The sequence below is a fragment of the Alosa alosa genome, chromosome 15, assembly GCF_017589495.1.
Source record: "Alosa alosa isolate M-15738 ecotype Scorff River chromosome 15, AALO_Geno_1.1, whole genome shotgun sequence".
NCBI classification, from domain to species: domain Eukaryota; kingdom Metazoa; phylum Chordata; class Actinopteri; order Clupeiformes; family Clupeidae; genus Alosa; species Alosa alosa.
The window spans coordinates 28,459,321-28,479,833 of NC_063203.1; the positions used below are offsets into that span (position 1 = coordinate 28,459,321).

The following is a 20,513-nucleotide window of genomic DNA, read 5'->3' on the forward strand; positions in this document are numbered from 1 at the left end:
ATCACTCAGTGTAGAGCTCAACTAGTTTGCAAAATCAAATAAATAAATATTATCTCTGACTGTACAGTTACATGTTTTGGATCATGCCATATTTGTAGATTTCTGTCACTATTCTTAAAGCAGCCCAGGCCTCCTTCTACTGTGGAAACAGATACTTTGAACCACTTGAATGAACTCAGAAGGCCAAAATTACAATATTCTAAGTAATTCTACACATTATATTTTCACTTTTCCTAATGAGTTCTCTTCAACAATTGCAGTGCCTTGATATTATGAAGAACATCCACTCTCAGAGGGTTGAAAACACTTATGTGGGTTTATTTGATACTGAAAAGGTCACAAACAACCCTGACATATTGACCCAACTTGTTTCAGGGTATTCTCTTAGCTGGGATAAAACAGTGACCCAGGGAAGATATACTCACGTGTGTAATAAAATATAAGATCTGTCTTATTATGCTACACATATACAAAAAAGTTGACATGATTAGTACAGGTATCTGCAGTGATAGTGTTTGATTGAGCTGAAAGGAGACAATCCCAAGTCTTGAAAGGCCATAAATAATATCAATATTAAATCTACAAAAGAACAGTAGGACCTATCATTCATGTGATAATTAAATTAGAGTATATTTTGTATTTTCTATGCTAAATACAACATACATGTCAAATCACTGATGCTTGACAAGTGAAAGATAGGCCAAGTGCAGTAAAAATAGGGGGTCTTCTCTTCTTTGCATCCGAATGAAGTTCTTATATTAGGCAATAAATGTTCTGTTTGAAATAAGAACAGGAACAAACCATCTTTCTGTCCCTATACAGTACTGCATGAAAAAAAACATTATCTAGTGACAACTCAAACATTCTGCATTCTGATTATCATAAAGAGGAGGTCAACAAAAATGATCATACAACTTGCAAGTAGAGGTCATTTTGGCACAAAAATTCTCTGCAACTCTATGACAGTAAAACTACATAGAACCAACTGTGCATATCAAAATATGTATACGGCACCTGACAAAAGGTGTGGAATTTACAATTAGCGGTCATGATTAAAGCTCTTTTGGCATATGAAGTATGTAAATAGAGTTCTGAGGAAAATGTCAAAAAATAAATCTGAACAGAATATAATAGTCCTTTAAAAAAAAAAAGTCAAACATATTCAGAAATCATGAGGCCAAAAAATGAAATCCTGAAATTGATCTAAAACAAATCTCTAAAAGCAACATTTTGCATCATGACCCTCATAGGAATCACTGTGAACTCATTCTTTGTGGTATTAAACTTTTAAAGCATTAAACTTGCTAATTAAATATTAAGTCTGCTGAACAAACGAGAAAATGTTTGCCCAGAACCTCTGGTCAACATCAATTACACACTGCCATGTTTATATTTGAGAATGATCAAAGTTCAAATCTTAGTTCAGGAAGCCTACTTATAATGTCTCATTTGCAATACCTTTCACTGACTTCAACATGTCCCATTTCAGATAAAATACACTTATCTGACGCAGTATAGCAGTGAGACTTGTAACATTTCACACATTCTATTTTGTAATAAAATAAAAAATAAAAAAGCACTGAAATATCAAGGTCAGTACAAACCCTTGGATTTTCAGTTGGCTACATGGATTCTTTCATTTTGCAAGAGTTTATGTTTTCTAAATGACACAGTAAACAAGAAAAATTACAGCCTCATTGCATCCCAATCTGAGTTCTCCAAACTCAAATCGACTCCTTCACCTTCATATATTTACTCACATTCACAAATGTGGACACATACAATGCTATGTATCTATAAGGACAAAACGCATAATAGTACCAAATTAACTTTCTATGAAAGACATTAAGCGGAATGGAGCTCAATTGGCATGAGATTAATTTCGTAGATATTGTTATTGCTCTTCTTTCTAAAAAAAACAACAAAAATAAATAGATTCCCTCTTAGACCGTCCATTCGTTTTAGCACTGGCTTGACGCGAGTGGAATGAAAATGCTACAAATCAAAGAAAACAAAAGGTCGTACAAATTAGTCGATGTTCGCTTACAAAAAGGCAAAGTACTATTAACAGTTATAATTAAAGTGCTCTTTCTTTTTAGAGATTCTTCCTGATCTGCGTGGCTTGTTCTCCAATTGGCTGTCTGCTGAGGCCCACGACCGAAGTGGGTACTTGTCGGGACTTGTCTTCTGCCTGTCCATTTTTTGACGTTCCTTGTCAAATTGTCTCTGAAGCCTGAGCGCAAGCTCTCGGTCCTCTCTCTCCTGGTGAAGTCGTTGCACGTATAAGTCCACCTCTCGGCCGCAGGCCTCCGACTCGTCCACCGGCTCCTCCGTCCTGGTCCTCTTCACCTGACCTTCATCTCCCTCCAGATGTTTGGTCTTCTGACTCCGTTTCTTGCCCCTCCTTGAGGTAGGTCTGTTCTGGGCACAGTTCCTAACGTTGGACTCCTTCTGCAGGTCCGGCGTGTCCAAGCCTTTTGGACTGCAGCGGCCAGATCCTGCATGTCCGTCGAGCACGGACTTCTTTTCCTCCACATCACCTGGTGTGTCTGGGCCACTCAGGCCTTGTATGTCAGGGAGCTGGCCAGAGGTGCAACCTTCTGGCTGGTTTACACGTCCATGTTCAGCTCCCGAAGGCTTCAGTCTAGATAGAGTTGCTGAATAAGAGCCGATGCTCAGCGACTCAGTGCCGGAGAGTCCTGCCTCTCCAGCACACTCATCAAATATCAGCTTGCGCTTGTTGCTAACAACACTTTTCTCCCTCGCTGCTCCAACAGATTCTGGTTGTTTACCACACGTGCACAGGCTCTCAAGTGCCCTGTCCTTCAGAGGGTCGCAGGAGCACGGCTTCCCATCAGCCCTGTCCTTCCGTGGCCTCTCCTTGGCGATGAGCTCCTTGGCGATGGGGCTGGTGACGGTCCCCTTGGAGGTGACCTTGATGTGGTTCTGTCGGTCCACCTCCACCTGCCTCCACTTCTGCAGGATGCTGGGGCTGGCCTCGTAGCTGGTGTTCTTCTGCAGGCTGCGGCTCAGGTTGCGGGGCGTGGACTTGACGATGGTGGGCTCCATCACACGGCCGTCGGGCAGCCGCTTGGGCGGGGTGCAGGGCGAGCAGACGATGGGCTTGAAGTGGTTCAGCTCCTCGGAGATGCTGTCGTTGCTCTCGGGGCTGATGGACCTCTCGGGTTTGGACGGGGGGGCGGGGAAAGGGGTCGAGCTGGCCAGCGCGTTCCTCCAGTGGTGTCGACGCTCTGGGAGGAGAACGGGCGCCGACAGGGAACGGCTGTTCTCCGATGACAGCAGGATCCCAGCATTGAAGCTGTGCACGATGCTTACCTAACGGACAAACGGTACGAACGGACAAACACGGACAAACACACACGCACACACACACACACACACACTCATGAGAAGCTAAAACTATGTCAGGCACTGACAGGCAGCCACATTAGGCCCTTTCGCACTGTAGGAACTTTTTGCAGTTCCTATAACTGTTTGAGCTCCTCCTTAGGGTTATTGACAATGCTGATTCTGTTTTTTAATGGTTCCTGACACCATGAGCTTTTAGGTTGTCAATACGCTTCAGTAGCTAGTACCTAAATAGCAATGCTGTCCTTTTCATCATGTAATAATTGGGATATTAATGTGTGTTAACTTATCATCTCAGAGTTCCTACTGTGTGTGAATGCAAAAAGAACTGTAGTTCTAGGGGTAGCCTCTCCAGTTAGTAGTAAGTAGAACTGTGTAAACAATTATACAATTATGTAACAATACAATTATGTAACCAAGTATTACTCTATTATAATCACTATAATCAATAAAATGATTATATTGATCCCTGTTATTTGAAGCACAGGTCAGATCCTACCTTGTCTGGCACGGGGATGTGTGGAAGCCCTCTCATTTTGCCTCTGTGTTCGTCCGTGTCAGTGCAGCTTCTGCTTCTCTTCACCAAACTGGTTGGGAGACTACAAGAACAAATGTTCCACTGAGTGATTGGGAACACAAACATACTACTGGGTATATGCACATGTCTGAAAAAAAGTCTTCATATGTCTACATGGACAGAGAAAAACCGGGAGACTCGCAGACAGACAGACACACAAGCAACAGGACACAGAGAGCCACTGTAGTACCTTCTGCTAAAGGCTGGAGAGGTTCTTGTCTTGCGGACAAAAGCCGATACATGCCTCGTCCTCCTCCCGATAGGCTCCTCGTTCTCAGAGTCTGAGAGCACTCCACACAACTGAACAACATCACAAATGACACTCTTTTGAGCTTGCCCGTGACAAAGTAACCTCTATTTAATTATGCCAAAAATGTTGCTTGTTAAAAACATTAAACACAAAAAAAAGTCTTTAAAAACTGAGTTTAACTGTTCTGATACACCTTTAAGAATGCAATCACACATACAATAATGTCAGGTTTAGTATTTTTCTATCGCAAACTTCCAGGCGCTCTGCTCCACACTAGATGAGCGGACAAGGCACTTACCGGGTCTTGGAAGGGTTTGGGCGCATTAGATTCCTCTTTTCGATGAAGAGCTGCTTTTCGCCTCTTGTCCTCCTTGTCTTCATTTGTCCCTACCTGTTTGTACAACAACAAAATAGACTGGCCATCACTGAGCAGTATACATTAGTGTGTATGGCCACTGTCAACAAATGCATTACCAACATAGCCAACAAAGACAGCATTACGCTTCTGTCACCATCCCACCTTAAGCTTTTGTTTGTCATGGTCCTGTCGGAGATCTCCTGTCTTACAAATTTGCGCCAGTGATCGGAAAATCTCTGTGGATTAAGATTATCCAAAGTGAGTTCACATTTGACAAAGCCAGGGTTTCTCCAGTGTTTGACTTCACACCTATACTGCAAACCACACAAATCCTGTTTTTTTTAAATTCACAAATCAAGCAATTTCATTTTTAATTGGATAGGATAAACCTGCTATGGTGCTTAATATACACTTTAAATAGGATTCAAGTAATGTGACCACTCCCACAAAACAGCACACATGTCTGGACTAGTTGTTCCTGTTGGGAATTTGTCCAGGCAAGTAACCAGGTGGAAGTACAGTATAAGCTTGTGACAATTTCATGACCCTTGTGTGGGTGATTTTATAGCTCACCAACCACTGAAAAAAAAATATTCATGAGACTATTCCCCCAGCATGTTCGCTAAATAAACAAAAAATGCTCTCTGTAGCCTACCTTCTCAAATTAACTGTTCTTCAAGCTACTTGTCACGTGACGATAATGATGTAAACAACTAATCGTTTCCAGTTGGTAAAAGATACGGAAAGTCGAATAATGTGTGGAATGTGTAATACTGACATTCGACTAAGGTTAGATTTATGCCAACACATTTGCTGACGCCATGTTACGAGGGATCAAAAACACCAACTTGCATTTTTTGATCCCCAGTAACCTGAATCACGGAAACCACTTCTTAAAAAATGACGCGCTTTTCTACTTTATTTAGAACTTCAGATAGATTCTACGTGCTATAATCGTGAAAAGAGAGACTAGATAAGTCATTTTGAATTTGCATGGATATATCTTGGCAGTTAGCTGTCAAAATAAAAGTAGCGATACCTTCACCCACGGCCTCTCCTGCTCGCTGCTCCAATCGGCGCTTGCAGTTGTCCGGATAACTCTTCCGAACCATATCCCAGAGTTCGGTGTTCACCAGGCTTTTCTCACGGGACTGTTTACGGGCCCAGCTGGACACTCGTAACCGGCAACGGGGACAGCATAAACTAAACTCCACAGTCCGCTCGAAACAATGCAGACATACAGAATGCCGACATGGCATAGTCACGGGCTCCAACAAAATATCCAAACACACCGGACACCTGACCTCCTCTATAGTTAGCACTCGTGCAGGTGTGCGAATGCAAGGTACGGTAGCGGGCCTGGTTCTTCCTCTCTGTCCTAATCCGCTGGCGGATTTGGCGGACCCCATCGCCGCCATTTTCAATGGTATCTCCCTGGCTGCCTCTAGTTTTGAAAACAATCCCCGCCCAACCAATGCATCAAGGGCAAATGACACGGGCTGCATATTCTGCTCGCAACTGCGCAAATATACAGATCTGTAATGTATATGGATAGGCAGAGAGGGATTGTGATGTGTTTTTGACGATATACATTATTCATTGACCGCGTAAGTGCGCTTCCCTGACCTCACATTTATGTGCAGTAGGTTACTTCTAATGGCCTATGTTATGCTATCCTTAGACAATATGTTACCGACACGTTCACAATTTTCATTAGATTTTACCTTTTTTGCAATATGAATGTTAACCACCCTTTTCACCCTTTTGCATAGTTCACAGCATAATTTATATGAAAAGTGAGAAATATAGGCTACCAATTCAAGAATGTCCATCATTTAGGGTTATCAAGGTTTGAGTTTAAGAAGGTTTGAGAAAGTGATTCTTCTCTAATCACATAACATTGAACTGTTATGATGTCGAAAAATGGTATGTTTCCCTCACAACTTTGGGTGACAAAAGTGATATTTGGTGTAACACTCAGGGTGACATAGACACGGCTCATGTGGAAAGAGTGCTTTTGTCTAAATTAGTTCTTCGATAATCCATTGATTAGGCTAATTCAATAATTTGCCCAACATTTTAGAATGGAGCTGTTCCCATCCGCATAACCAGCTCTCTATTGCTCTCTAGTGGTGGAACAAAAGTTACTGTCTGTTCTGGTTTTATTCTCTGACCCAAAAAAGACAAGAATATTGTTGCACTCCAACTTCATTTGTCAGAAAATTAGTAATTTACATAAAACAAATTACATGATTTATGTGAAAAGCTTTAAATAAAGGGTTCCCCAAACATATGTTCTCTATTATTTTTATGTCTTGTCTAATCTATCCCTTCTCTCAAGAAAACATGCCAACATTTTCAGGTCTGTAATATCATGCAGTATTATTTCATATGTCTACACATTTATCTTGTCCCTGAATCCCAGTTCCTTGCTTGGCTGTGCTCCTTGGCTGAATACAAGAGCAAACAGCTGCCTGAGAGTCTGGCACAGACTGAATCCATAAGGTCTTCCTGTATTAATCTACTAGACATGCAGTACAGACTGTGCTGCAGAAACTACACACCATAGTCAAATTTCTATTACCCTTTAATAGCATGATGCAAGGATAGAAATATACATTCAGCTAAAATATCTGCAACTTAGTTATTGCAAAGTCGTGCATGCAACTCACTTGCAAACTTCAGGCACCATCATCCAGAAGCATACAGTATTTCGCTGAAATAAATTGAAACTCAAAACATTATAGTTCACCATAGTTCCATCCAGGCTGATCATGAAATTGAGAGACCTGAACATCAGTCCCTCTCTGTGCAGTTGGATCCTTGACTTCCTGACTGACAGGACACAGGCGGTATACGGTTGGGTAACATCATCTCCTCCACTGGTGCACCGCAGGGATGTGTGTTAAGCCCCCTGCTGTACTCGTTGTACACTCATGACTGTATGGCAACTCACACCTCAAACACCATTAATAAGTTTGCTGATGACACCACCCTAATAGGCTGTGTCACGAGTGATGATGAGTCTGCTTACAGAGCAGAGGTGGCAACCCTGACATCCTGGTGCCAAGACAACAACCTGCTGCTCAACGTCAGCAAAACCAAGGAGTTGATTCTGGACTGCAGGAAGAGCACACACCCAGCAGGAGAGTCAGCTGCTTCAGATTCCTTGGAATTAACATCAGTGAGGATCTGAGCTGGTCACGGTATGGTCATAAAGTCAGCAAGACAGCGACTCTTCTTTCTTTGGCGGCTGAGGAAGTTTGGTATGGACGGTGAAATACTGACCATCTACTGCTGTACCATTGAGAGCATCCTGACCGGCAACATTACAGCATGGTATGGTAACAGCACCGCTCATGATCGCAAAGCTCTGCATAGGGTGGTCAGGTCAGCGCAGCGCATCACAAGGACTGAGTTACCAACTATCCAGGACTATCCTTTACAGCCAGCGCTGCAGGAGAAAGGCTAAGAGAATCCTCACTGACCCCAGTCATCCCAGCCACAGTGTCTTCACCCTCCTACCATCTGGTAGAAGGTACAAGAGTATGCGGACTTACTAGCAGATACAGAGACAGTTTCTATCCACAAGCCACCAGGATGCTGAACTGTAATTCTCTTCCCCATAGCTAATCAACCTCAAACCTCAGAACTCCCACCCAAACACAACAACATACCCCCTCCCCTCACACACCATTTCATCATTCCCTTTTTCATCACCACCTCCCACACACACAGACATACACACACAAAATACACCTTCTTAATTACTGCTTTTAATTTACTCTTTTAAGTTGAGCTGGCTCTTGAGCTTAAGAATTTCATTACTTATAATAAAGTATATGACAATAAAACAACTTGAACAACTTGAATGTGAACTTGAATTATAGTTTGCTTTTATTGTTTCATTTGTTACTTCATGTGTTATTTTTTTTAAAAGGAGAATTTTGTAACTGTAAAGCTCAATCGTGCATTCACAGTACACTCTTTTGTCACAGTTTCGGGGATTTTTTTGTCTTTAAAGAAGAGGTAGTTAAAAAGAAAATATATTTTAAATGAGTTTACTCCTGCAGCCCCGCATGCCTGGGACATCAGTAAGGAACTAATCCATCAGTGGAGGGGACATGTGTACAGGAAGGCCTGCTGACACTGGCGCATGTGCCGATCGGGTCCCCTTGGTATATTGGAATCACAAGAGTATTCAAAATGAAGCGAGACTACTAACTGAGAGTATGTGACTCTCCATGTTGTTTAAATATGTGAGAGGCAGCATCTGCAAAGAAAACAAAATAAATATATAAGGTCTCTGAATAACAAGGATGGTATTTGAACTGTACAGTTTATGGAGTATAAAATCAGAAACTTGCAAACACTTGTGACCAAGAAATATTCCACGGTGCATGCCATACTGGTCCTTCAGAGACAAACCTTGCATTTGCACATGCAAGTACAAGTGCACTTACATAAATCCAGCACCTCCGCACTTGAAGATTGCAAATGGGAATTCTGCAGGGAGGCAGAAGCGTCTGCAGACGCCTTTGTAGTCGGTACAGCCCCAGGGAAATGCAACAGCGGCATTGGCATCATCTACAACCGGAAAGGTAACGCGGCTTCGCAAATCAGAATATTTAAGGGCTACAGATGGTAATCTGTTTTTAACTTAATGTTTTCTTTTAGTTATGTTACTATAGTTTATTTTTCATCTGCCTGCTTATTAATATAAATTAAAACTTGATGTTCTCGTTCATGTTGGCCTCCTGGACCCCTCTTGCTAGTAACTGTCATCCTAAATCTCATTTATAAGTATAAAATCTCTCAGCAAAGTAAGAACACATCAAGTAGCTCTTGATACAACTGTCAGCAAAAAACAGCAATTCACAGATTAGAACTGTACCAAATGGCCATTGCTAAAATTACCCAACCACATACACACACACACAGGAAAAAACGTATAGGCATTTTAAACTTGCATTTTAATGTTGAGTTATAATCTATTTAATTCCCTGCTTAAATATTCAAAGGCAAATCTTAAACTCACATGTGATGGACAGGAGCACTACAAGTGCCAGAAGCATGAAGCGTTGATAGATCATGGTGTCAGCTTGCCTCAAAAATGTTTGCAACACTCCAGGACCCTTGAACAGCTTCAAGTGTGGTCGTGCAAATGAGTGTGAGTGGCCGAGGGATGTTACCGCGTCCGTCACAGTCACACCCTTGTGCTTCAAATAAGACCCTTTAATTCAGAGATGAGATTATAAGCAACAGGCTCAAATGAATGGGCCATATTGTATCTACACGAACTGAGTGCTTCTCATTAACTTGGTCGTCATCCAAGATTCCCTTACTCTGAGTTTTCCCCTATACGACTGCCTCAGTAAGGGGTCAAGAAAATTGGTTTCACCTGATCAGAGACACATGTCTCATAGCATAACCCCCAAGAGCACAAACTTAAGCCATTAATATTGGAATTCCACGTCTAACTTAATCTTAAATACAAGATTAGTGAAAATGTTGTTCGTAAGGTAGGTTATACTGTAAGTCGATAGAGAAAAAAAAAAGTCGAGATATGGTTTCATTTGAGAAGGTTTGGTTTATTTGTGTCCCACAGCGCTATATACCAGTACAGCATCTCATATCACGAAGGAGCTAGGTGCTTTTGGGTGAGATGAGCCAGACCATTGGTATAGTGGAATCACAAGAGTGATGTGAATGGTGGGGAGGGGTACCTGGGTGACCCCTATCTAGTACACATGTGCAACACAGCATCTGGAAAGAGAACAAAATAAGGAAATTGTCAGGTATTTTGCCTTTGTTTTTTTTAACAAACAAATAAAGCTCCCCCAATCCAACAATCATAATTTGAATTGACTTAGTGGACTGAATTGAGCTATTTTCTCAAAATTTTAAAATGACCACTAACATTGCTGCGTTGTGAAATAAAGTATCTTATGTTATGATAGTCCATTGGTATTGACCCATATTAGAGACAGTAATATGTTTTTTGTTGTTGTTGTTGTTCTATAGTGCACCATTCATTGTCCATGGGCAAAATTGATTGGAAAACCAGGTTAAGATTCAAGATTTGCATTTTTGCATTTTAATCAAACTTACACAGATCCTTTGGTGCAGCCGAAAGGCCCGAAAGGGAGCTCAGCGGCCAGACACACAGGTCTGCAGGTCCCGCTGTAGTTGGAACAGCCCCATGGCAGTGCCACCGCGGCGCTCACTCCATCTGTCCAATAAGTTCAGAAGAACAAAATAATGAACGCCACATTTTCTGTTGAGTCTAAAGCACCAGGTGACATAGACAGATCATGGTAATTTTTCAGTCTACTGAATCTACTGACAATTAAGTGAAGTTTAAACTTGATCTCTTGTTTTTGCACTTAATTGTCTATTCTCTTTAGTATAATATAGTAATTTTGATGTCTGTCTATTGTTGTACTAATTGTCTCTATAGAGAAAAGTCAAGACAAGGCATCGTTCATGTTCAATGCAAAACTTAAAAGTAATGATCAGTTAGTCAAAATCATCTCTTTAACCTAAATTGACTCCACTTATCCAGGCCTATACAAACAACAACCTAACATTAGCTAAAGAACTAATAAGAAAAAAATCAAACTCACATGCGATAGATAAGAACAGCAGAGCTGCCAAGAACAAAAAGCGTTGATAGATCATGGTGTTGTCTCTCCTCAAGTATTAGTCCACAATAGTCCTGGACCTTTGAACAGATGTAAGTGTAGTCGTGAAAATGCGTACAGGAGGAGGAGGAACAGAACAAGGGGAAGACTTAGTCACACCCTTGCGCTCCAAAATAATAACATTCACAAATGTAATTACGAGTAAGAGACTATGGTGAATAGAGTACATTGTATTCAAATCAACTAGGTCTACATGCCTTTCATTAGCTGGGTTATGATCCAGGCCTCTTTCCTTATCAGATGACTGCTTCAGGGAAGAGGCAAGAATATTAGATTCACCTGATCTTCTAAGTACGTCTCACAAACAAAACTGGGCCCATTCATTTGGGAATCTCAGTGCAGGCTGGAAGGCAGGTCTACTGAGAACCTATATAGGCTATTAGTTTCTACAGTATCTACAAATCCTTATGTACGGGACATGTGTAGGCCATGTGTATATGTGTCAATAGTTTGTGGTTTTATTATTTTATTTACACATTTCTTTTAGTGAAACTGCAAAGTCAAAGAGGCCTACCAAGTGGATTCTTCAAGCTCTCTTGAAATGCTGTTAGAGATTGATAAACTGCTCTCTTTCCCTACTCAAATATGTTTTTTTACAAGTTATCAAAATGATATTCTGTTCTTGGTAGTTTCATAAATTATCATGCTTTATGATGGCTGCGCGTGAACTAACATTTAGGCCTATCGCTGTTGTTTTGGGGAGGTCCGTGTACTGAAAGTTCACCTCCACTACAGTAGGTGGCATTGATCAGAGATACTGTCATATAAATACGGAAGCGAAGAGGAAGACAGCAATGGCGGCCTCCTGTAAATCAGAGTGGTCACAGAGACTGTTGGCGAAATAACATATATCTGTCCTTGTGACTCGAGACTCTTTCTTACGCAACTTTGCTAAATATGACTGAATGTCTCATACATTTTGCATGTCTGACAATGTCAGTTTTGTGACTTTTATTACGCTGAATTAACTTGACGACTGCTAAGCGACTCATTGACATCCTCAGGCAAATCAGGTTAGGCTGCTTTACTAACTTCCACAGTGACAGATATCAAAGCTGGTGCTTATTTAGTTTCGATGTTATTCTGTGGAAGGCAAATTAAATGTATGTGCTACTGTTATCTTTGTTAGCCATGACAACTGCACAGCTCAAAGTCCATAGTAGCCTACTTGCAACCTACATTGTATGCATTGTGTAGCTTGTATGATCATATAACCATACCCTGTACAGGCCATACACCTTGCTTTTTTCTAATCCATTTTCATATCCTAGTTTCTTTTTTAAATAAGTCAAACTCTGTGTATATTACTTTTTTCAGAATGACACTAGGAAAGACTGCAGTTCGGGTGGTGAACTTGGGTCGTATTTCCTATGGACAGGCACTGCAGGTGCAACAAAAGCATGTCCGGCAGCATCTGGACAAAACATCAGATGTCCCAAACACTTTACTCCTGTGTGAGCATCACCCAGTGTACACGATCGGCATCAGACAAGCACCATACCCGCCTGAAGAGGAGGAGAGACTGAAAGGTCTGGGGGCAGAATTCTTCCGCACTAACCGGGGAGGCCTCATCACTTTCCATGGACCCGGTCAGTTGGTTTGTTACCCGATCCTCAACCTAGGCTGCTTTAAGAAGAGTGTGAGGTGGTATGTGTGCGAACTGGAAAAGACTGTGATTGGACTCTGTGGCAAATTTGGGTTAAAAGCGGCAACATCTCCAGACACAGGTGTCTGGGTGGGGGACAACAAAATATGTGCAATAGGTGAGTTGACCTAACAGAAAGAAAGACAAGGATGCATAGGGTGTAAGGATGTAGGACGATTGCTTGAGCCTTGCGTACAATAGATGCCTGTGTGTCTCTTACTTATTACTACTTATTAATTTGGCTGATGCCTTTATCCAAAGCGACAATTTTTACAAGGGCCAGTTTGTCCAGAGCAACTCAGGGTCAAGTGCCTTTCTCAAGGGCACAACGGTGGCAGCTGGGAATCGAAGCTGCAGCTCGTCCAGCTCCTTAGTCTCTGCACCCCCACCGCCCATTCATGCCTGAGCAGTTTGAACTAGATCCGCCCATTCAGACATGTCTGAGCAGTTTGAACTAGATCCGCCCATTCAGACATGTCTGAGCAGTTTGAACTAGATCCGCCCATTCAGACATGTCTGAGCAGTTTGAACTAGATCCGCCCATTCAGACATGTCTGAGCAGTTTGAACTAGATCCGCCCATTCAGACATGCCTAAGCAGTTGAAAACAGCAAACTGTTTTCAAATCACTGTCAGCTTGTAAAATGTTTTGGCCTCTAGTATGTTTTTTGTAATTTTGTCATTTGATCCCCTTTATATTAATCATAATTTCCCAATTCTCCCTTTATTTCCCAATTCTTCCTTTTATATTAATCATCATTATTTCCCAATTCTCCCTTTATTTCCCAATTCTTCCTTTTATATTAAGCATCATTATTTCCCAATTCTTCCTTTTATATTAAGCATCATTATTTCCCAATTCTTCCTTTTATATTAAGCATCATTTTGATTATTACATTAAACTCCGCTTTTGTTTGTGGAATACCGTTATGTCGATTATGCCTTCATACCTATGTGCTCCGTTTGTTTCTCTTGCAGGGATTCACTGTGGCAGGTACATAACGTCTCATGGCATAGCACTGAACTGCAACACTGAGATGAACTGGTTTGACAACATAGTGCCGTGTGGGATCGTGGGGAAAGGGGTCACCTCCCTCAGTTTGGAGCTGAGCCGGGATGTCACTGCTGCAGAGGCCACCCCGTACCTCCTAGAAAGCTTCAGCAAGAGGTTCAACTGCCATGTGCTTCCTGAGAGAGAGGTTTTGTAGACGTGCAGTATAGCCCATGACTGTTCATAACCATGGAACATTTTTATTCAAATGCAATGCTTTGACTGCTTTTTGCCTGAACTATTAGGGTTGCAACAATTAATCGATTAGTTGTCAACTATTAAATTAATCACCAACTTTTTTGGTAATCGTTTATTGATTTGGGTCATTCTTTTTTTTGGGAAACCATCCCAGAATTCTTTGATTTTACCTCCGTAAACATATTTCCTTGATTTACTTAGTTCCATTGTTAAAACATTGTGATGCCATACCATGAGTTTTTTTTTTTGTGTTCCACTGCAAATGTGCCATATTATATAGGGAGTGAGAAACGAACTGAACTTCATTTCAGGTGAAGTCTAATGAATAAGTGCTTTAAGATGGACGGGTGGTAGATGCAGCTCTCGCAGGGCCACATGTTGATTGCTGTTAACATAATCATCTGATTCCCCCTATCTTTCCTCAGATGTCATTGATTAATTAATCTCACATAATCAGGCAAGCAAAGTATCCCTCCAGAAAAACCCTCCAGTTTGTTGTCTTGCCTAACATACGGAAATAATGAGAAATACAAAAGATTTGTTTTTGTAAAACAGTATTGTATTGTTAATACCACAATGGTATTTTGTTCAGATGAGTAATGAACAAACAACAGTAAAACACCTGCTGCACCTGTATCTGTGAATTTTGTTCGATGTGGGCAAAAAAGGGTTTGCTGTCCGTTCACCAGTGTTCGTTATGATGTGCCATGATGAGTTATGGTAAATTTGATTGTTATGACACGCTAGTTTAAAATGTGGTTTTGTGTGTTAGGGTTGGATAAGATGTCCAATAATGTTTATACCTCAATTACAATTCACGGTTCACAATTCCCATAATTATTAAGTATGAAGTTAGATATTTCATAGTAATAAGAGACAGAAAGTGTGTTTCATTAGTAGTTCATTAGAAAAATCCTTCACACACATATATTGGGTGCAAAGTCAAAGATAATTCATTAATTCATAGTAATTCAAAGATAATTCATTAATTCATAGTAATTCATTTCGAGAGACATATCAGTGATGAAGCACTTCTGACCACCAACCTTTTTTCTATAATTTATCATCCACAGCGTTTATGATTTATTAATGGTTAATAATTAATGAATGCATTAAATAATGCTGATGGATAAAAACATTTATGTGATGCCTCTTTAATATGACTCGAAATGAAATAAAATAAAAGTAAAAGAATAAGGTTATGGCCAAAACTGTTGATGCTTGCGGTTCCTGAGGTGGAAGGGAACAGAAAATTCCTGTATTCCCCATTATGTTGATATAGGCGTCCGTAAGACAGTAGCATATGAAACACCGAGGCTGTGTGTGTGTGTGTGCATTGGGCACGCTCAAAGCCACGTAAACCCCCTCTTTATTATTTGCAGTGAAATGGGTTCATTCGGGTCAGAGCTTTACTGCCTTCTCAAAATTCACCACCTCCCTCTCTCTCGCCTCTCACCCGGAGACGAAGGAGATGGGCTTCTTTTTTTCTTTTAATAACTCCTGCCGCTCTCGCTAAAGACGCCTGTTATGTAAACAAGATTAATTCGCTGCAGGCTCCTCTGAGTGCTCGGGCTGTGATTTATCGGCCAGATTTGTATCAGACGCCCACCTTGACGCGAAGTAAACAGTCGGTTGAGCTCAGTGGGGTTTTAGATGAAATCCGCCCCGTCCTCCCGGGCGCTCGGAAGGGATGTGACACTGCAGCATCACAATAAACAGCCTGCCCGCTTGGAGCCGACGTTATACATCAAAGTAGAGGATCCGAGTCGACCTCTGGAAATAGTTTCCCTGGGATGTCTTATCTTAGAGTGGAAATAACCACAGGCTTTGGAACTGTAGTAGTCAAAGGCCTTACCATTCTCTCTGTGTGATATGTTTGAGAGCTTAGAGGAGCAGCAAAATATAGTGTGCCTGTCTGTGTGTTTCTGAACCGCTGTCTCTCACCCTCTCTTCTCAAACCAATGCCTCAGTGGGACGAGAGAATGGGAGATTATATTTATCCATCCCCAGTCAGGTGTGATCACACTGACACCAACTCAAAGGGGAGGAGAGCCTTTTTCTGCCTTAAGAAATCATTCTAATACTCTCCACTAGGTGGCAGTGTTAACAAAGCTAAATGAGCTCCCCCTGATGAGAGAGAACGAGAAGGGGTGTGCAGACGATCTTGTTGTTTCTGATTTATATTTTGGTGGAGTCTGGAAGGTTTCAGTCTTCAGGCAATATTGCACAGGGTATTGTTCTGATGAAACCAGTCTGTGTCTATTTAAAGCCCGCCAGTAGGCCAGGCATGACCCCTTAATATGATATCATATCAGGCAGGACTGGGGTCATAGTGACCCCTGAGTGTTCATTACAACACAGCTTGATATTCCTCTGCACAGCATGACATGTTTAATTACAGTGATTCACTGAGGAGAGCAGGCGTTTCCATCGCCTACCAACACCTCCATTTATTGTTTCCTGTACCATATTCCCAATAGACATACACCGTTTCCTCCCTTTCAAATATGCCACCAGAGGCACATCAAACCAAGGTGACAGATGTTTTTTTCTGTCTTTCCATCTGCTGACAATGTCAGTGTGCTAATTGCATGTTACATGCTAGATGCTCACATAATGTATCACACAGTGTATGGTCTCATGTAGGAGACTCAGGCTAAAAAAGGATGCAGCCTTCTGTCTCAGGCTCGGAGTTCTGTGATGCTTCATGGGCTCAGACCAACTGCTTCTCATCATCTCTCGAGCAGTGCTGGGATTACTTATGAAAAGATATGCACATGCGAATGAAGGGCCGGCCGGCCAGCCAAACAGCTGGCGTGGCCCATAAATACGTCCATTACAATTCATCAGAAAATTGACCGACTGACACTGGTATCAGCAGGCTAATAAGGATGCGTGCATTTGGTTATGAAACAGCAGCTCCATTCCGCTCCACAGCAGCTGTAGAGGTGCCAGTGGATTTGTAGCGAGGAGGGGAGGAGGGGCTGCAGGACAGGACTCCCTCACTGCTCATAAGTGACCCGAATTCTTGCTTGGCAGTCGTTGGCACTCTCATAATGGCCCCTTGGAGGATTTTGCCGGCAGGCAGTTGGCTCGAACTCGGTGATAAACAAGCGACGGCCCTCATCCCGTTCTTCCTGCAGCGGAGACGGAGACGGAGGCTAGCGTTAGCGTTAGCTTCCGGAGCGGCGGCGGCTGGTCACATGACTCCCACGGAGGGAGAGAGAGCGCGTGCTTCTGTGATGTGATGTGATGGATAATCGCTCCGTTGGCGGAGACCAGGGACCACCATCCAACCCCTCCGCCGTTTAGTGAGGCGAAGGCAGACCGGCTTGAACACCAGCAATGTCGTCACCACTCAAACTTTCGCCCCTCACTGGGGGTGGGGGGGGGGGGGTGTGGGGGTGGATGGATGACAGATAACATGTGCTTCTGTTGTAACCCCCCTCCCTCCTTCCCACCCCTACCCTAGTCGTCTGCAGCAGGGGGAATGTTTTCTTCTTCTCTCTCTCTCTCTCTCTCTCTCTCTCTCTTTCTTCTTCCTCTCCGTTCTCTTGTCAGAAGCAGGCGAAGTCACTCCATCTGGGCTGCTCCCAGTCTGTGAATCAAAACTCAAATGCGAGCGACAACAGCAAACAAAAGAAAAAACATGTTGGACTGTCAAGGCCTCTATGCAGACGCGACTGAACACTGTCAAGGCCTCTATGCAGACGCGACTGCACGCTGTCAAGGCCACTATGCAGACGCGACTGAACACTGTCAAGGCCTCTATGCAGACGCGACTGCACGCTGTCATGGCCTCTACGCAGACGCTACTGAACAGTTGTTGCTGTGCGGAGGCACGTCAGGTGCTGTGCAGCAGAACAAATGTCCCTCTGACCTCTCATGCAGGGGGACAAACTGTCCTCCTGAGGGATGCTGGGAGGAACCGCTCCAAATCCACCCCTGTGTGGTGGTGTGGTATGTGGTGGTGTGTGGTGTTGTGTGTGGTGTGGTGTGTGGTGTTGTGTGTTGTGGTGGATGTGGTGGGGTGTGTGGTGTGGTGGTGTGTGGTGTGATGTGTGGTGTGTGGTGTGGTGTTGCGTGGTGTGTGGTGTGGTGTGGTGTTGCGTGGTGTGGTGTGGTGTTGCGTAGCTAGCAGGCCGGCGGGCAGGCAGGCACTCAGTCACAGTGATGGTGGCTTTGGTGGTGGTGGTGGTGGTGCAGCTCTGTGGTAGGTGTCAGCAGTGTGTGAGCTGTCGTGTGGAAACTCTCTGACACCCCTGTGACGCTTGGCATGTAGCGGGGCTCGGGGAGCGAAGAGAGACGTGGGAGAAAAGCCCAACACTGTCCACGCCATTGATTTCCACAGGCTGGGGCAGAGTGACACATGGTTTAAAATAGCTCTTCATGCCAGCCAGCTTTTCTCTATATATATGTGTGTGAGTGTGTGTGTGTGTGTGTGTGTGTGTCAAAGTGAGTGAGGAATGCGCACAGGCCTCCAACACACCCACTCGAAGTTTGCTTTTGAGTTGGTGAGCGCCGAGATGTACTCGATCAAAGGCACTCCAGTGGGAGAAGATACGATGGGGCGATTACAAAGACTGTGATCACCGTGGGTGGACGGAGTATTGTAGCCCTCAGTAAATCAGTCCTCACACAGATAGCCACCCACTGCTATTCTGTGAAAAGTCCACAGATGAATCACTGTACTTAGAATCTCTCTGTTCAGGTTGATACAAACCTGACATCGAGTTATTGAGACTTAGATCCAAAAGAAATAATATTCTTCTGTAAAGTATTCCTATTTAAAGATGAAGTGAGTGGTGAACAGTTGAGGTGTCTCTAGACCAAAAATAATGGCATATCTATGTCTGAAAGATAATGTAATAAAAAAGATAATAGCCTACAGTTGATATGCGTAGATTTATCTTAGAACTATGTTAAAACTACTCAAATGCTCATATAGACCATTGTGTTCAACAAAAAAAAAAAAACGTCTGCTTCTGCTCGTGAAGTGAACAGAAAGTGTTCTACCAAACAGCCTTTTTGTCTCAAGGATTTTAGGGCTTGCAGTTCCAGAAGTGTTCTACCAAACAGCCTTTTTGTCTCAAGGATTTTAGGGCTTGCAGTTCCAGAAGTTGAAATCAGTTCTCTGAATCTCTGCCTTCCCCATCCTGGGGGGGGGGGGTGGAATCTCAGCTTGTGATGTTCTTCAGGAAGTCGCCGGAGCCAGCCAGGCGTGTGCCTCTCGGCTCTGCAGCACTGCTATTTTGGGCTCGTGCGCTCGCTGCAAGGCCCAACAGTTTGATTCAAGGTCAGTGCGGGCCAGGCTTTTACTGGAAATGGGCCTTACAAGGTGTTTCGCATTGATATGCACAGCAAGACTTGCCATCAAATTAAAGTAGTGCAAAGCACACACACAAACACACACACACGCGCATACTCACCCGTGAAGCATTAGCTACAGCGCACTGAGCGGTTTATCGATCTCCGAGGAGGTGGCACCGTGCTGTCTGAGAGCCACGGCAGTGAATTACTGACGCCGTAAATTATTTATTGTCTTACAGCGACGTTGGCCGCCTTTAACATCAATTACAGGCGCCTATGCATTACGGCCACTCAGGAAGTGGAACGAAACACAATCCCCCCTCCAAAATCCACATGGGAGCAATTTCGCAAAGCGGCTGAGTGTTTATCCGAAGGCAGAAGTGGGCTGAAGATCTGAACGTGATATCTAAATAGGACTTCCAGAAATAGTCTTCATCCTTTTTTCCCATCGTGGAATAAATCCACTTAATTCTATTAAAGCTACAAGCTCCATTTTCTTCCAGTTTTGTAGGTCATGTTTTGAAGGTGATGCAAACAGCAAAGTATATGTAGCAATGTTGACGAGTTCCTTGACCTTTGCAGACCAAATGGTACAAAGCACAGTAAGAGAGTACAAAACCGAAGCCTGTGTGGCCATGAAGGTCAAGTGAAGGACAGACCAGATGCATTGGGCTGCTGGGATATTACTGGTACGGAGTTTAGCTCAGAATACCAGAACAATGTTGATAAATTGCAGTTCATTTCGTTTACCCCCAGAAGTTTTTTCAAAACAGAATACTGAGTGCGATGCTTTGTGTGTGTCTCCCTGTAGGGTTACCCTAAAGGCCAATGCATCGCCCATTTTGTGTTTCTTGGTGTTTTAAGCTCCCAACGTTGTCTTCCAGGCAGCGCTGCATGGAAGGCTCTAGGGTTAGGCAAGGGTTAGGGTTACGGTTAGGTGCCTTGAAGTCCACGGTCGCAGCGCTGCCTTGAAGTCGACGGTGGGGTCGGCGGGGTCGGCGGGCGGGGGGGTGGGGGTCGGTGGGGCCGACCCCGGTGGGGTTGGCGGTGGG

The 20,513-nt window shown here is 43.2% G+C and overlaps 2 protein-coding genes and 1 long non-coding RNA gene across 4 annotated transcripts; 1 reads left to right on the forward strand and 2 right to left on the reverse strand.

Moving 5' to 3' along the window:
- Nucleotides 1–724: 724 nt before the first annotated feature.
- On the reverse strand, nucleotides 725–6,009 carry rnf169 (ring finger protein 169). The gene is made up of 6 exons (XM_048265554.1): nucleotides 5,594–6,009; nucleotides 4,717–4,790; nucleotides 4,495–4,587; nucleotides 4,137–4,246; nucleotides 3,869–3,968; nucleotides 725–3,336 (listed from the first exon to the last, which is right to left on the reverse strand). The coding sequence occupies exons 1-6, from the start codon at nucleotides 5,970–5,972 to the stop codon at nucleotides 2,065–2,067; spliced, it is 2,028 nt and encodes a 675-aa protein (XP_048121511.1). The 5' UTR covers nucleotides 5,973–6,009; the 3' UTR covers nucleotides 725–2,064.
- Nucleotides 6,010–8,428: 2,419 nt separating this feature from the next.
- Nucleotides 8,429–9,723, reverse strand: LOC125308883. The gene is made up of 3 exons (XR_007196008.1): nucleotides 9,593–9,723; nucleotides 9,018–9,141; nucleotides 8,429–8,827 (listed from the first exon to the last, which is right to left on the reverse strand). It is a non-coding gene; the product is annotated as an uncharacterized LOC125308883 (long non-coding RNA).
- Nucleotides 9,724–12,047: 2,324 nt separating this feature from the next.
- Nucleotides 12,048–15,216, forward strand: lipt2 (lipoyl(octanoyl) transferase 2). 2 transcript variants are annotated; one of them, XM_048264866.1, is made up of 3 exons: nucleotides 12,048–12,271; nucleotides 12,576–13,021; nucleotides 13,881–15,216. In XM_048264866.1, exons 2-3 carry the CDS (start codon nucleotides 12,577–12,579, stop codon nucleotides 14,108–14,110), a joined length of 675 nt encoding a protein of 224 aa, XP_048120823.1. In that variant the 5' UTR covers nucleotides 12,048–12,271; nucleotide 12,576; the 3' UTR covers nucleotides 14,111–15,216. The 2 variants fall into 2 exon arrangements, with proteins under 2 accessions (XP_048120823.1, XP_048120824.1); XM_048264867.1 differs by having other exon boundaries at nucleotides 12,576–12,847.
- Nucleotides 15,217–20,513: the final 5,297 nt, after the last annotated feature.

Excerpts from the sequence above, each read along its gene's own strand:
- rnf169 (XM_048265554.1), bottom strand. The coding sequence starts at position 5,972 with ATGGCGGCGATGGGGTCCGCCAAATCCGCCAGCGGATTAGGACAGAGA. Across the intron at positions 4,791-5,593 it reads AGGAGAGGCCGTGGGTGAAG|AGATTTTCCGATCACTGGCG; the intron begins GTATCGCTACTT and ends CTTAATCCACAG. Across the intron at positions 3,337-3,868 it reads ACATCCCCGTGCCAGACAAG|GTAAGCATCGTGCACAGCTT; the intron begins GTAGGATCTGAC and ends TTTGTCCGTTAG.
- lipt2 (XM_048264866.1), top strand. The coding sequence starts at position 12,577 with ATGACACTAGGAAAGACTGCAGTTCGGGTGGTGAACTTGGGTCGTATT. Across the intron at positions 13,022-13,880 it reads CAACAAAATATGTGCAATAG|GGATTCACTGTGGCAGGTAC; the intron begins GTGAGTTGACCT and ends TTTCTCTTGCAG.